The 17,182-nt window shown below is 43.3% G+C and overlaps 1 protein-coding gene and 1 non-coding gene across 8 annotated transcripts in view; one reads left to right on the plus strand and one right to left on the minus strand.

Moving 5' to 3' along the window:
• PRDM2 (PR/SET domain 2) overlaps nt 1–10,379 on the minus strand; it is a 126,455-nt gene extending 116,076 nt beyond the window's left edge. For 4 of the 7 annotated variants that reach the window (XM_063659565.1, XM_054437871.2, XM_063659542.1 and 1 more), the window contains exon 1: nt 8,723–10,379. In XM_063659565.1, the coding sequence (XP_063515635.1) occupies nt 8,723–8,980 (258 nt within the window). In that variant the 5' untranslated portion in view covers nt 8,981–10,379. The remainder of the gene's footprint in view (nt 1–8,722) is intronic. The other 3 variants (XM_054437854.2, XM_063659550.1, XM_063659547.1) reach the window with 2 other exon arrangements.
• A 2,480-nt stretch (nt 10,380–12,859) lies between these two features.
• On the plus strand, nt 12,860–12,988 carry LOC129023915 (small Cajal body-specific RNA 11). Its single transcript, XR_008496973.1, has one exon. It is a non-coding gene; the product is annotated as a small Cajal body-specific RNA 11 (non-coding RNA).
• Nucleotides 12,989–17,182: the final 4,194 nt, after the last annotated feature.

Here is a 17,182-nt window from a genome sequence, read left to right on the forward strand (position 1 = left end):
TTCACAAGAGTAATCATCTAGCTTCGTACTAAAAAAATACAGCCCCAACCTTGGTATTAAAATGCAGACTATATTACCAAATTAAATAAAGTGAAAAATCAAACCTGATACTTTAAGAATAAGGAGATTCTATGTGTGTGGAGAGAGACTGCGCAGACAGGAAAGTTGTGGCAAGCTGCTGAACCAGAGGCAATGAATTCCTTCTGCTTGAAACCACTCACGCCCCTCACCCACCGAAGGATTTCTCCCAATACCAAAAGACAACGGTTAACCCAGAGTATATCACATACAGCAATTTCCCTACCTACAAATATATAAGAGATACAAGAATAGAATGTTCACAAATAAACCAGTAATTTCTCCCATTTCAATGATCAGTTTCCTCAGTGAGGCCTAGAACACGACAGACAACTATCGCAGGCCCTGACTCCCCGAATGCATAGAGCAGAGAAACCTAAATAGCGAAGTGGAGTGTATCGAGTTTACTCCAGGTGGGAGGATCTGATACTAATAACACAGTTTCCATGTAACAGATTAGAAAAACCAAGGGTCTGCTGTTCTCAGTGGCTTTAGAGCTGCAAAGCTCCAGTGAGAAAATGAGACTGATTCAAGCTTTTGTTTGAAATATTTAAGTTTATAGAGCTCTGAGGTCAACAGCCCTCCGGCTCCAATGGGCCTCGAGCAATTAAATAACACCATATCAAAATGTCAAATAAGGGACCTGCTGATATGCTAGGAAAGGACTATAAATCCGCATTTAGATTGTGGCATTCCAGGGTTCTTTCCCTGTCAGAATATCTCTTCCTTTACTTGGGAAGAAAAAAAAAAAGATTAAAGGGGAAATTTTCAAAAGCTACTGCTCCAAGCATCCATTAATAATGAGCCAGCTCAGAAGTAAACGTATGGCAGTTGCTGATTATTTATTCTTTATTATTGATTGCTGTTATTGACAGCTATTAATATATGCTCTCCCTCATACTTTTAATTAAATTTACACACCTAAGTCATATTCCACTGAACATGTAATTTATTACATCACAAATCTCAAGCTTTGTTTAGGGTTCCTACAATAATTCCCTGTAACCCCCTTATTAAAACTACCCAGTTTCTCTGAAGAAATTAAAACATATTATCTTAGCTCTCACTATAGGATATTCCTCCCCTCCAACGGTACAAAAAAAAAAAGAATTATTGTCAATTTTCCTGCATGAAGTAACTCCATCCAATCAAAGCACTCTTGAATTAAAATGTTAATTTCCTTTCCTTATTTTTAAGACTAATTGCCAAGAATACAAATGTAAAAATCTGGGGGCAGGTCAGAATACAAGAGTTTTCCAATCAGTCCTTGCTCTCTGATGAGAACTATGCTTCAGATTCAAGGCCATTATTACCTCCTGCAAAACAGTATTAAAGTAACAGAAGTTTCCATGAAAGATTCTTTTCTGACATTTTCCCTACATTAGATGTATAAAAACTTTAACTTATAAAAGGAAAATTAAATCAATTCTTGACTAACGCTCAAATGCCAAGCTTCTAACTCAGACAAAATTTCTAAAGCAAGATGCCATATAACAGCTCATTTCACAATTCCCAAAACAAAATGAATCCTCAGTTGACCCCTGTGTACCGTTTTTCCACTGGAGTTGCCAATGCAGATGTTACTTTTAAAATTAAGAGACGTCTAGGAATCCTGCAAAAGATTTGTGAATTTCCTGAAAAGCGGAAGAACGCTACAGCAGCACGGACAGGGTAGTGGGCCTGGCACCGAAGTCTTCATGTCTCACATGAAGACTCTCTGAGCAACAGAGGCTTCTTACAAGGAGCTGCTCGGAGCTCTTTTCATCTTCCATACAACCTGCACATAAATGATGGGGAGGCTTCCTGAATTCACAGGTGAACAACCTAAAGCAAAACTGGAAGTCATAACAGATAAAACGACAACTTAAACTCTTTTGCTACGGTGTCAGGCACACTTACATTACTACAAGACTCTATAGGTCTTCTCCGAAGATTTTATTAAGTTTTTTTTTTAATTTTGGTAGAAAGTGACTCTTCTATTTTAAATAATTTGAGATTTGAGATTTATTCTCTAAATATGTTACTACTTCTCACAAATATTTAAAAATAATGGCAATGCCTACTGTTTGCAGAGCAAAGTGTGTACACTATTCTACAGTTTAAGAGACCCTTAAAACTACACACACACAAGCTTTTTTTGGAAAAAAAATGTATATTTCCTCAAAATAAATCATTAGTTCTTGTTTCAAGGTAAAGAGAAATAAATGCCTAACAATTTATGATTAAAAAAAAAAAGACGAAAGACTGTCTTTTGATGTTTGTCTGCTTTAGTCTGTAAAACAGTGCAACTCAAGTGAGCCTCAGTGCAGAGCAAGGACAGAACAGATGGGCAGTTCTAGGGGGCTCTTAGTTCCAGGTTAAATCTAAACTTGACCTTGTGGTAGAGTTCTCAGATACCGTGTGAGGAGTTACTATCCTATTCCACACCCTATTCCAAAAGGTCTGTGGAGAAAGATGGAAGAAGAATGACTGAGAAGCAGAGCCTATGATCACCTGTAAGAGGAGCCTGGTTTCATGGCAGCCCATTAGGAAGGCAGCTTTAGCACCTGGGATGGGCAATGAGGAGTTCTGGACTAAGAAGTCACCATCGACAAGAAAAATTGAATATTTTAGGAAGATTAAGTTGACAGAAAAAAAATAAGAAAGTAGGTGAGGAAAGGGCAGCCAGAAAGACTGGGGCCAGGCAAGTCGGTTCAGAATCCAAGAGAACAGGCAATTAGGGTTTGAACTGCAGTCAAGAGCTGAAACAAAAATATGATTGACACTGCAGAGGGAAGGAATGGGTAGAATGTTAGCTAACTGAACAGGAGGTAAAAAAGAAATGGCAAAGATGAGTCCCAAAATTGGAATGTGAGTGACTGCAGGAATGGTGATGTGAATATATTTTAAAGACAGAGCAGTCAGGAGTAGGGACAATATTTAAGTAAAAGGTGGTGAGCTCCATTTTTTTTTTTTTTTTTTTGAGATGGAGTCTCGCTCTGTCTCCCAGCTGGAGTGCAGTGGCGCAATCTCGGCTCACTGCAACCTCCGCCTCCCAGGTTCAAGCGATTCTTCTGCCTCAGCCTCCCAAGTAGCTGGGATTACAGATGCCCACCACCACATCCGGCCAATTTTTGCATTTTTAGTAGAGATGGGGTTTCACCATGTTGGCCAGGCTGATCTCGAACTCTTGACCTCGTGATCCACCAGCCTCAGCCTCCCAAAGTGCTGGGATTACAGGCATGAGCCACCACGCCTGGCCAGTGAGCTCCATTTTACTGACTCTAAGGAGATGCCCGACCTTCCAGGGAAAAGTACATCAGTCTCAAGTGGAAGAACGGGTCCAAGCACAAACAGGCCATCAACATGGGGATGGAGATTCAGAAGTCTCAAGTGGGTGCCTCAGAAAGGAAATTGCCAAGCGGAAAAATATCCACAGAGAAGGGTAGACGGTGCAGGATGTGGCTTTGTGAAAGGCACAGAAGGAGCTAGAAAAAATAGTGGCCCCTTCCACCAAATTCTGTAAGAGTGGAGGGAAGGTCAAAACGCCTAAGGACTCAAAAGATAACTGGGAAGGCTTTTCTCTCAACAATAACTGCCATGTTATTTCACAACACTCATGGTATTAGGAGAAATATCTAAGAAAAAATGTTACTAATGTTCTTGAAAAACCTAAAGTATCTCAAATTGCCTGCCTATTCTTTATTCATCTCAAACCATCTCGATGAAAAAGACTAATCATAGTCTTCACTTTACAAACAGGAAGAGACAACAGGGGACAAGTGACCTACCTACCCCCACCACAGCCGAAAATCACTCGTACTCCATTCTTGATCTATGATACTGTCATTCTGTACATTGAGGTAGGGCTCCATTAAATTACTCGAGAGTGCATTCATATATTTATCTCCCCAAGCAGGTGAGCTGACCTGCCTTCTAACAAGTGGTAACAGAGCTTCACAATTAAGAATCTAAATTTATCCCAAGAGCCATCCTTTTGAAAACTCCTATTTTCAGATGTACTGTAAAACTAAGTCTTTCAGAATTATAGCAAAGTCCCTAAAAAATAAGCCTCACAGAGTGAGGAACATTTAGAATGTCACTTTTACACTGATACTCCAATTTACATTTATTTACATTCTCTTAACAAGGTCTTGGGCAATGTACAGGATTCATACTGAAGTATATAAGGGTTTAGTGAATATTACATGGCATCATTTAAATTATGTGAAAGTGCCACGGAATTATCCCACCAGAGTTTAACATAGGTCTTAGTAAAACTACATATAAGCACATATAAAATGTGTGGGTTTTACCAATTTCCAGACAGACTGCCCCCTATAATCAAACTAACACTTGCACTTAGCTTTACATATTTCAGACAAGCTGTGCCAAGAAGTAATTCAGCTCTTTCAAAGCAAAACCCAGAGTATGATTTATTGCAAGAGCTACAAAATATTCTTTTCACCAAAATGGCTGGAAAATAATAAGTATTCAGTAAAATCTCCTTTATTGCATGTTCCAAAGGACTAATAAATGAAAACATAGTATAGGCATGACATGAACCAAGACTCTAAGAATAAATACTATACAGTACTAAGAAAAATACTGTAAGCATATTTCATTCCAAATGAGCCAGATTTACTACACACAATAACTCTAATTCAGGCCTCAGGAAGGTGGGGGTGGGGAATGAAGGCATTCTCTTTAAGAAAGAATATTTAAGCGACACATGCATTCATTCCAGTGAAATTATACAGATGTTCTGTAATTCAGAAAACCACCCCTACCAAATGTAGCTCCAAAAGCACATCTCTTTTCACATGTTTTATTTATCAACACATTCTGACTAAAGATTACTTATGCCACAATAAAAATTCAATCAATACTATCTACACTTAGAAAGATTACAAATAAGGATTTGGCAACTTATACTTTTCCCCCTAGAGGAAAGCTGCATTAATGCTGCATGTTTTCCACAAAGATCAATGAACTAGCTTTAAATTATAATGTATTAAGTTAAAGTTAGGTAAGCACTTCAAAAGTAAGCCTTATTGCCTCAGGGCAAACTCACCATTTCTGTGCATAACCTCAAATTGTTTGTTTTCAAAAAAAACCGGTTTCGGAAAAACTACAGCATAGCCTCTACCATCAATCTTCAAGGGGTTGCTGGACCAAGTTGCTTTTCTAGAAGACAGTTGTTTCTGCGCTGTTCTGCATAATGGTCTATATGCTTAAATTATTTACCACGCATCAACTCTATGCAAATTTATTCAAATTTCATAATTTAATCTGCATACTAAGAATGCTGATTCCACATCATGAAAACTCCTTTATGATCTCCAGGATACCTCACATTGCTTTACCTCATGCCACAAAACTGATGCCAAAGCAAAAGTGCTGAAACACCATTCAATAAAGTCACAAAACCAAAGGTGGAAAGGAACGTGGACAGACCTGAAGTCCATTTCTTGGCTTCAAAGTGTAAACCATCTAGTCTATCCTTACAGTTCTTAAAGAGATTCAATAATCTGTTTCAATAATTCAACCATACAGTTAGATGAGCCTTCCTTCACTGCAGCGGTTCAAGTGCTATTTGGAAATGTCTGGAGATTTTATTGGCTGTCACACTGGAAGGAGGTGCTACTGGCATCTCCTTGATAGAGGACAGGGATGCTAGTAAACATCCTACAGTGTACAGGATAGTCCTCCACAACAGAGAATTATCTAACCCAAATGTCAATAAGTGCAGAGGTTGAGAAACCCTGCTTTAATGGAAGCTAAGTATTGTTTTCAGTAACGGAGTTCACAGCTTTCAGACACTCCATAAAGGTGGTTTTTACAGCTCTAACTAGAAACTTGTAGCTTCAAAAACAGAGAGATGGACCACCACCCCAGGCCTCTAACCAAATGTTGTAACCATAGGTGACAGTATAGCTGATGATCAGCGCACAAAGCATGAAACCCTAGACACAGGGCGGCAGTTATCTGTGGTAAGGACGGTCAGGTGATGTCCCTCATCATCTGGAAACTCCCTTAGCTACCCATCGTCATGCAAGTTTGACGATTTTCCCCCAACCATCAACCTCCTCCTCTTCCACTCCCCATTATGGAGTTTCCTAGTAGAAGTCCGCTGTTTTGGTTTTTTTTCTGCATGAGTATTAAAAATAACATGAAAAGCTACTCAGAAGACATGAAAATAGTAAATAACCTAAGGTGCTTTCCATCCTGGAAAGTCTATGATTTAACAGGACTTAAAAAGGGTTTGTAAATCAGGTTTGGAACTTGAAAAGAGACAGGCTGCTTAAAGAAACAGTCCCATGAATAAATAAACATCTAACGTAAAATAATCATCAAAAGAATATGTGCAGATATATGTACATAACTGCACAGCCACAGCCGAGAACGGAAAAAAGGAAGCTGAAATTGAGTGTTACTTCTTATGACTGCACCAGCAAGAAAAATGCATATTTAGATGCTAAAAAGCAGAATTTATATTTTTCACTGTAATCTCAAAAGATTACAGAACTTTAAAACCCAAAATTTTAAAAAAACTTTCAAACAAATCTTAATGAAAAGAAAACTCAGGCTTGAGAAACCTTACAGATCAATATGGACTTGATTGATAACTTACGGCCCATCCACATATTAAATAGCCATTAAATATAATATTGACTAGTTAGTGGCATGGATACATGCTCACCGTATCATAAGGTAAGACAGGTTGCAAACAATATATACACTATATTATCAATCCTGTATAAAATGTAAATATATATATATATATGTGTGAATGAATTGTAAAATAAGGAAAGAAATACACATACCCACACCAAGAGAGACAGGAAGATCTGCCAAACGTTAACAATGGTTATCTGAAGAGGGGAAGGTTATGCCCAATTTCTGTTTCTTCTTTGTGCTTTTCTCTACTTTCCAATTTTCTACAGTGAGAATCTTTTGTTATGTTTTGTACTTACAAAACTAATACATTCTTACAGATTTAAACTGTACTGTTTCAGGCCCTGTCCACAAAATAAGGAAAAAACAAACCTGAACATACCAACCTTTCAATTAAAGAAACCACCTTCAGAATCAACAAAAGCAAATATTTACTGAGCAGTATTATCATGTTCTGGCACTTTTCTAAGCACTTAAAATGTATTAACTTATTTCAATCAAACCAAAACAGATGTGTTGAGTAAAAAGAGCCCTGGAATCACAGAAAATGTAAATGAGTTTTAGTTCCACTATGAATTTTGATTTGTTTCCATAGCTCGAAATGAGGGGGTTTAATAAAAATGATCTTTAAAGGTCATCTCAAGGCTAAACTAAGATTCTACATGTAAAAGTTTGGCCAATAAGTGTTAGTCCGGAAGCCTCTAGAGTGATGGGGCAGCTTGGACCATCTCAAAAACACAGAACCCTACTAAAAAAGAACGTATGACTGTGTGTCTCAGTTCCCTCTCCTTAATATATGTAAATTTCGTATCATGTTTTTTTTAAAAGGCCTACATTTTTCTAATACTTGGACACAACTGATCAAACCGAGGCGAAGTCTGTACCATTATAAAAGAAATCATTGAAGAGTTCCATTTGTTGTTAAAAGTTTCGGTCACTTTTAATAAACCTGGAGTAAACAAAAACTTAAACATTTTAGTCGAGTTCTGGGGTAAAAATGATTGTTCTAGTGTCTGGTTAAAGGGATCTAAGGACCTACTGGGATTCAGCAAAAGACGTTCCACGTCTCAAATACACCCAAAATCTCAATACAACACTAAAAGAAAAGTGAGGGGCCAGCACGAAATTTCTGTCGGGGGAAATTTCAGCTGCGTAGTTAAGGAAATCAGGACTTCCCGGTTAACTGTGGGGTCTTTGCCGCAGCTCACAGCCCGACACAAGGCTACAAGCCCGGAGGGTCGGTGGCTCACGCGTGGATCGAAGGAACCACGACGGTTTGGGGAATAACACTGACCTGTTAGGTTTACTTCATGTCTCACTTGCCACCATCAAAAGAGGTTCATTGATAGCTTTATTAGCAAAATTAGTAACATAGAGTTGCACGTCTGTAACACATACACGCGCGCGCGCACACACACACACACACACACCCGTGGGTCTATGGGAACATTGAGGGAGACAATCTCCAGGTTAAAACCACACAAAAACTATTTGGGAAACACAAAGACGCAAGACACAAAACAAATTAGGAGTGCAAATGTGCAAGACACACTCAGTGGGAACACAAAAGAGAAAAGCACAGCGGCTTGACAATTGGGACGGCGCCCGGCCCCACGTGGGGTCCCAGGTGGCCCCACCGCCGCCCGCACCCGGCCAGTCTCTGCAGCCCGCACGCGTCCCCCTCGGGGCGCGCGGCTCTTCACGGCGACAAAGCGAATCCCGAACTTCGTCGCAGGGACCCCACGGCCGACAGAGAGGAGGCCGGCGCCGCCACCCACCCGCGGAGCCACCGACCCGGAGGCCCGCGCCTCGTCCCGGGGCCCCCGGCACGCCCGGGACCTCTGAGGGGGCGCGTCCGCCGGCCCGGCCATCCCTGCGACGCCGGGTCTCCAGCGTGTCGCCGCCGCCGTCGCCGCCGCGCTCCTCGGGGGGAGGGACCAGCGTCCCGGCGCCAGCCCAGAGGCCGCCCACCCACGCCGCTCCTTACCCGCGCCCGCCGCGCCCGCGCCTCAGAGCGCCGAGGGCCGCCGCCGCCGCCGTTCCGCCGGCCCCGGCGCCCGAGGCCGCGCTGCCGCCATCTTGGCTCCAGTCGGAAGTGACGTCGGGCGGCGAGGCAGTGGCCTACGGGGCTGCGGGGCTCCGGGACCCCCGGTCTCCCCACGATCCCGGAGCCCAGCCCTTGACCCTGCACCGTCGCCCAATGGCCACCACCCAGCCGCCCCTCGTAGGTCACCGCGGATCCCATGGCGGCGCCTCGGGAAGGAGCCCCGGCGGCTGGCTTCGCGGCAGGTCCGACCGCACCCTAGGGCTAGGATCCTGCGTGGTTCAAAGGTTCTCAAAGAATCAAAAAGACTGAAGGAGGTGTTGGGGGGGCATGTCTATCGTTGGAGGTCATTAAATATCTGGCAAGTACATAAACGTAGACCTTATACTTCGCTGGTGTCAGAAGGACCAGTACACCCTCGCCCAAAAAGATCCAACTCCAGGCAGGCAGACGCAGCTGCTGGGTTTATTTGCTGCCCTAGTACCCAGGAGCAATGACCGACGCTGCCTTGTGCCCGCGCTGTTCCAGTGCAGCGCCTCTGAGAGCGCGGTAGTAGCCCTGTTCTTAAGGAGCTTACTGTTCCCAAGCGGGCAAACAAATGGACTGCAGAGACGACGACTCAGATGTTCTGATGAAGATGAACTGGGTGGAACTGGAGATGGCTCTTCGACATCCAAGGGTGGAGGCCTAGCACGTGGTTGAAAATGAGTTGAGTCGGGGAGAAGCACAGGCTGGAGATGAGCTGGAAAGTTGGGAGTTGTCGTTATAGATGGTGCCTGGAGCCTTGAGCACTTCAAGATAGAGTAATCCTCTGAGAATGAAGTCAGGAAGAATCCGAATGTGATGGCTACGTTGGCCCTCTGCAGAAAGCACCCAGTGGAAAAACAGGATATTAAGGGCAGGTGTGCTTCCCAAAATTATGAACGATCATTTATGTAACAGCTTTAATCTTAAGAAAACGTGTTGGCCGGGCGAGGTGGCTCACGCCTGTAATCCCAGCACTTTGGGAGGCCGAGGCGGGTGGATCACGAGGTCAGGAGATCAAGACCGTCCTAGCTAACACGGTGAAACCCCGTCTCTACTAAAAATACAAAAAATTAGCCGGGCGAGGTGGCGGGTGCCTGTAGTCCCAGCTACTCGGGAGGCTGAGGCAGGAGAATGGCGTGAACCCGGGAGGCGAAGCTTGCAGTGAGCCAAGATCGCCCCACTGCTCTCCAGCCTGGGCGACAGAGACAGACTCCGTCTCAAAAAAAAAAAAAAAAAAGAGAGAAAACGTGTTGTATCAACATATATCATGTTATCTTATTGTAAAAGAATGAGGCTAGGCCGGGCGCAGTGGCTCACGCCTGTAATCCCAGCACTTTGGGAGGCCGAGGCGGGCGGATCACGAGGTCAGGAGATCGAGACCATCTTGGCTAACACAGTGAAACCCCGTCTCTACTAAAAATACAAAAAATTAGCCAGGTGTGGTGGCGGGCGCCTGTAGTCTCAGCTACTCCAGAGGCTGAGGCAGGAGAATGGCATGAACCCGGGAGGCGGAGCTGGCAGTGAGCCAAGATTGCCCCAGTGCTCTCCAGCCTGGTCGACAGAGTGAGACTCAGTCTCAAAAAAAAAAAAAAAGAATGAGGCTATAGCTGATGATCTAGTCAGTTATAGTAAACAAATGAAGATCACCTCATCAGAGTAAATTTTATTAAGGCCTTGAGAAGTGACAGGGCATAAGAAAATAAGGAAATAAAGGAAATCAAACCTCAAGGGTTTGCTTATTTCTTCCGCTATTCAAGGAAAAGAGACCCTAGATCTGGGAGATACCACGTGCCTGTCATCAAAGTAGTATTCTGTGTTGTGGAGCAAAGTCATCAGACTTCTGCACCCCTTACCTAGATTAATACCTTTCAACTGGATCCATGCATCGAAATTATCTGGGGTATCTATGAAGAAAATAGGGAGGCCCCACTGTTCCATCCACCATCAAAACACTGACATAGAAATCAGCATTTTAAGAGAAAAGCTATGGGCCACCTGGCATTCAATAGAATGCAAAAGGAAAATAAAGGACGTTAAATCAGAAGTGCAGGGTGAACCAGAATGGATACTAGATGGTTGGTTAACAGAGTAGCCAGTGGTTGTCTTTCCGGTTATTAATTCATTAATCCAAAGTGACTGGCTATATTAGTTTCTTGTGGCTGCTGTAACAAATTATCCCAACCCTGACAACAGAAGTTTATTCTGTCACAACTCTAGAGGCTACAAGTCCAAAATCAGTTATCACTAGGACAAAATTAAGGTGGCAGCAGGGCCGGGCTCCCTCTGGAGTCTCTAGCAGAGAATTGCTCCTTCCCTTTTCCAGCTTCTGGTGGCTGCCAGCATGCCTTGGCTTGTGACTGCATCACTCTATCTTCAAGGCCAGTATCTTCAAATCTCTGTCTCCATCTTCATGTCATCTTCTCTGTATGTGGTCAAATTCCCTCTGCCTCCCTCTCATAATGATACATGTGATTTAGGACCCACCCGGATAATCTGGCCATCTCAAGATCCTTCACTTAATCACATCTGCAAGACTACATATGAAGTAGCATTTGCAGATTCTGGACATTAGGGATGTGGACTTAGGTATGGGGCCATTATTTAGCCTACCAAACTGGGCGTCTCCTCAGCGTTTCTGAGGTCCCCCCAGCCTTAATCAGCCATTGTGTGGTTTTTATCTGTGTAGTTCTTGAACATATGTCTATTTTTCAACCTGTGCTATTTCTCAGGGTAAATAATTAAATATAATTTGTTTAATCCGAAAAAGATCAGAGCCATCGAGAATACAATAATTTAGTGAGCACTTATTATCCATGTGATATGTTAAATATCATTCTTTTGCCTCTTTGAAAAGGTAAAATGTATTGTTTAGCCTACCACGCTGGGTGTCTCCTCTAAGGTCCCCCCACCCTTAATCAGCCATTGTGTGGTTTTCATCTGTGTATTTCTTGAACATATGTCTATTTTTCAACCTGTGCTATTTCTCAGGGTAAATAATTATATGTAATTTCTGTAATCCAAAAAAGATGAGAGCCATCAAGAATACAATTTAATGAGCACTTATTATCCATGCGATATGTTAAATATTACTCTTTTGCCCCTTTGAAAAGGTGAAATGTATTGCAGGCTGTTTCTGTATGGGGATGGAAGTATAAAAATATACTCTTTGTCCAAGTCGACAACATGAATCAAACTCCACTCTACCCCAGTACATCTGGTACCGGTTCTGGCCGGTTTTGTACCTTGCTGCGGCAGTACCGTGATGGAAGACATGATCATCATTCACCACAACATCCCACTACCCAGAAGAGTGTCTGGCACACGATAAATGCTAAACAGGTATTTTTAATTGGAAAAAAAGGCTTCTCCATGGCCCTCTCAATGTGGATGTATTACAGCAAGTATGTTGTAGACTGCACCTTGTGCATGTAAATGACAGTATGTTGTTCATATTATTATAATAAGAACCACAGCACTCCTGCGCTGCATAGCAGCTGGAATGCCTGTAGCACTTCCAAAAAGATTGCACATCTTACAGCTGAGATCCAAGAGTTTACAGTACATTGCCAATGAGAATAAGTGGACTTCAAATTCCCCGAATGATAACAATACTTATTCTCTGCTGGGCTCTGTTCTAGGTATTTTACATGCACTCTCTCACTCATCCTCATAACCTGTGTGATAAGCACTATCCTCATTTACAGCTGAGGATACTGAAGCTAGGAAGGGTTCAAGGACCTGCCTTGGCCGGGCGCAGTGGCTCCTGCTTATAATCCCAGCACGTTGGGGAGCCGAGGTGGGTGGATCACTTGAGGTCAGGACTTGGAGACTAGCCTGGCCAACATGGTGAAACCCCGTCTCTACTAAAAATACAAAAAATTAGCCAGGAGTGGTGGCGCACACCTGTAATCCCAGCTACTCAGGAGTCTGAGATAGGAGAATTGCTGGAACCTGGGAGGTGGAGGTTACAGTGAGCTGAGATCGCGCCATTGCTCTCCAGCCTGAGCGACAGAGCGAGGCTTTGTCTCAAAAAAAAAAAAAAAAAAAAAAAAAAGGACTTGCCTCATTAGTAATACAACCAAGCTAATAGGGTAGTTTGGCAGGACACACAGCCATTTCCCTCTCAGCTTAGGAAGGCCGTCATAAGACTAGGACTAGCTCTGCAAGGCAAGAAAGAGAAGGACTATTTAAGATGGAAAAAAAACAATGGAACCAGGTTTTGAACCTAGACCATTTAGCTCTCTAGTAAGCAACCTCCCCACCCCCAGAGCATGCACACACAGACACGCACACACACAAGCCTGAGAGCTAGACCAGGAACTGGTACACACAACCATGCTACTACATGCACCTAACTAGTCATTCCTCCATCGACATACTCAGGGTAGGGGCTGGGAAGGATTTTTTTTACATTTTTTTTTATTCATTGCCAGAATTATTAGAAAACATTGGATACATAAAGCCACCATTCTAAATCCTGTCCCTGGACTGTCAGGCAAGAACAGCTATTAAAAGATCATAGGCATGGGCAAAGGAAGAGAATCCAGTGCAGCTGAATCAAATGAACTCACCTTTTGTTCAGATAACACATCGCTTACCTTTAACAAAAAAAAAAAAAAAATGAGACCCTTTTCTTGTGACTGCAAATCATGTTCCGTGAGATCCAGCGTCTCTTCTCTGTTACATCACCTCACTCTCCCCACCCGCCATCCCTCTACCACGTCATTTACCTGAGCAAGGAATGGCATCCAAGCAAGCACGCCAGCAACTAAAAGATCTGAAGCTTGCACTCTTCACGCATGAAGTCCAGACATAGCAACTCTGGGGGCTAAAGATACATCTTACCGTGTCATAGACACTTTTGGCTGCGTAGTTTCTGTGAGAAAAACCCCGCAGCCTCAAAATGTATAGGCAGATCTTGGCAGTGGTGAAATGTAGTTATGTGAGAAAGGGAAAGGGGGTGACCTTTACTGAGCCCCAAGTCTGAGCCAGCACTTTATCCTACGTTGTCTTTTCATCCTCTCGACAGCAACAACAGCTGCTAATTTTGCAGATGAAGAAACTGAAGCTCAGATTGTTGAGAGACACAGCTGGCTGGAATAAGAAGCAGGATTGAAGGACTTGTCTGATGTCAAAGTCCATGATGAGTCGCTGTTCATTCTGCTTCAGGTCATCAAGATGCTGTTAGGCACTATGGGCAAAGACGCCATCCTGTCCTCCAAGAACTTAGGATCCAGTGGAGGAGACAGGATTTACAAAGCAGGCTAGCCTGGTGTGAAACCAGAACCGCGTTCCTGTGCTCCCAGCGTCCTCCGTGATGGCTCGCTCCCCACACCTTTTTCCTTTCCAGTATTACTCTTAAGAAAAAAAAAAAAAAAAAAAAAAGGCCGGGCACGGTGGCTCACGCCTGTAATCCCAGCACTTTGGGAGGCCGAGGTAGGCAGATCATGAGGTCAGGAGATCGAGACCATCTTGGCTAACACGGTGAAACCCCGTCTCTACTAAAAATACAAAAAATTAGCCGGGCGTGGTGGCGCGCGCCTGTAGTCCCAGCTACTAGGGAGGGTGAGGCAGGAGAATGGCGTGAACCAAGGAGGCAGAGCTTGCAGTGAGCCAAGATCGCGCCAATGCACTCCAGCCTGGGCGACAGGGTGAGACTCCGTCTCAAAAAGAAAAAAAAGAAAACTGACTTGATGATGTTAAAATTTCTTTTTTTTTCTTTTTTGAGACAGAGTCTCACTGTGTCATTCTGTCACCCAGGCTAGAGTGCAGGAGTGCAGTAGTGCAATCACAGTTCACTGCAGCCTTGACCTCCTAGGCTCAAGCAGTCCTGCCTACAGAGTAGCTGCGACCACAGGCACATGCCACCATGCCCGGGTAATTTTTGTATTTTAGTAGAGATGAGTTTTTGCCATGTTGCCCAGGCTGGTCTCAAACTCCTGGGCTCAAGTGATCTGCCTGCCTCGGCCTCCCAAAGTGCTGGAATCATAGGCATGAGCCACCACAGCTGACCCAAGATGCTAAAATTTCTAACCAATTCAAATATGTGGCTCTAGAGATAACTTGACTCCATTCTACAAAAAAAAAAAAAAAAAAAAAAATCCAGAGCACTGTTTCTAGATTTTTCCATTGTATTTCTTATATCACATTTTTTAGAACCAAACATGTTAATAAATTAGGTGAAAAGTTCAGAATTTCCCAAACAGATGTCACTCCTTTCAAAACTTTTAGTGTAACAAGCTCAAAGGCTCATGTAGTTTGTTCCAGAGAATACAAAGGGAAGTTTAAGCCTTCCTTGAAGGCAGAATGAATTCACTAATACACCACCCTGAGAACATGAATAAAACATATACATTGACAGCAGAGACATAAAGTGAAAATATTTTTCAGCTGGAAATAGCAAGCAGCATGAGAAGGAATAGAAAATAAATCAGGTCCAGAAATGAGCAGATTGCACTGAGATAGTAAAACCCTAAGCCTGGATTTGTTTCCCCAGATTTGAAGCTGTAGTGTGTTGCCTTACAGGGGCATCTGTAGATGAGATGACCCGTCCTACCTACCCAGTCAGTGCTCACTCATCACCAAGATGAACAATCTCTTACCCTGGATCTGTGCTTCTCACCATCCCCATCTGCATTCTAGAAATGCTGTGCTCTCCATTTTTCTTCACCCTGCTTTCTGTCTAAGATTCACTCCTCACCCCTTCTCTGCTGCACCCAAATTTTGCCTTTCCTCAGAAGCCAGCTTTTTGATGAAATCTTCCCATAGTTGCATTAGTTTCCTAAGGCTACTGTAACCAAGTGCCACAAAACAAATTCAGTGGTTTAAAACAGGGGTCCTCAGCCCCCAGGCCACAAACCGATACCCTGTTAGGAACTGGGCGACACAGCAGGATGTGGGCAGCGGGCAAGTCAGGGAAGCTTAATCTGTATTTATAAAGCCATGCCCCATCACTGGCATTACCGCCTGAGCTCCGCCTCCTGTCAGATGAGTGGCAGCATTAGATTCTCACAGGAGCGAGAACCCTATTGTGAACTGTGCATACGAGGGATCTAGGTTGTGAGCTCCTTATGAGAATCTAATGCCTGATGATCTGTCACTGTCTCCCATCACCCCTAGATGGGACCATCTAGTTGCAGGAAGACAAGCTCAGGGCTCCCACTGATTGTTTTATGTTGGTGCAAAAGTAATTGTGCTTTTTGCTATCTTTTTAACGGCAAAAACCACAATTACTTTTGCACCAGCCTAATACATTACGGTGAGTTGTATAATTATTTCATTATATATTATAATGTAATAATAATAGAAATAAAGTACACAATAAACGTAATGTGCTTGAATCATCCCAAAACCATCCCTCCATCCCTGCTACCTCACCCCTCCCCAGCAGTCGGTGGAAAAATTGTCTTCCATGAATCCGGTTCCTGGTGCCCAAAAGGTTGAGGACCTCTGGTTTAAAACAACAGAAATGTGTTGTCTTACAGCCTCAGAAGTGCCTCAGGGTTGGTTCCTTCTGCAGTCTGAGGGAGAATCTGTTTCATGCCTCTGTCTTAGATTCTGGTGGTTGCCTTGACATTCTGCAGCTTGTAGATAAATTATTCCAATCTGTCCCTGTCTTCGTCTGGCCATCTTCTCTCTGTGTCTCTCTGTCTTCACATGGCTTGCTTTATAAGAATACCAGTCATTAGATTTAAGGCCCACCCTAGTCCAGTATGACCTCATCTTTTTTTTTTTTTTTTTTTTCCAATAGAGACGGAGTTTTGCCATGTTGCCCCAGACTGGTCTCAAAGTCCTGGACTCAGGAGATCCGCCCGCCTCGGCCTCGCAAAGTGCTAGGATTATAGGCGTGAGCCACTGCGACCACACCTCATTCTCATCTTAACTAATTACATCTCAAAGACACTATTTCCAAATAAGTTCACATTCTGCGATTTCAGGAGGACATGGATTTTGGGAGGACAGTGTTCAACCTAGTACAGGAGTGGAGCTCACATTCATTTTTTCCTCATTTTATGAATCCAAGGATAACCTCCATCAGCAATTGTCCATATACTGTGTCGCCTCAGGGTCTGATTGCTGTATGTGTGTATCTTTTTTTATTTTTCTTCTTTTTTTATTTTTTATTTTTGGACAGGATCTCACTCTGTCCCCAGGCTGGAGTGCAGTGGTGCAATCTTGGCTCAACCTTCCAGGCCCAAGTCATTCTGCCACCTCAGCCTCCCAAGTAGCTAGGATTACAAACATGTGCCACCATGCCCACCTAATTTTTGTATTTTTTGTAGAGACAAGGTTTCGCCATGTTGCCCAGGCTGGTCTCGAACTCCTGAGCTCAAGCAATCCACCCACATCGACCTCTCAAAGTGTGGGATTACAGGT

This window comes from Pongo pygmaeus, chromosome 1 (assembly GCF_028885625.2).
Source record: "Pongo pygmaeus isolate AG05252 chromosome 1, NHGRI_mPonPyg2-v2.0_pri, whole genome shotgun sequence".
Lineage (NCBI taxonomy): Eukaryota > Metazoa > Chordata > Mammalia > Primates > Hominidae > Pongo > Pongo pygmaeus.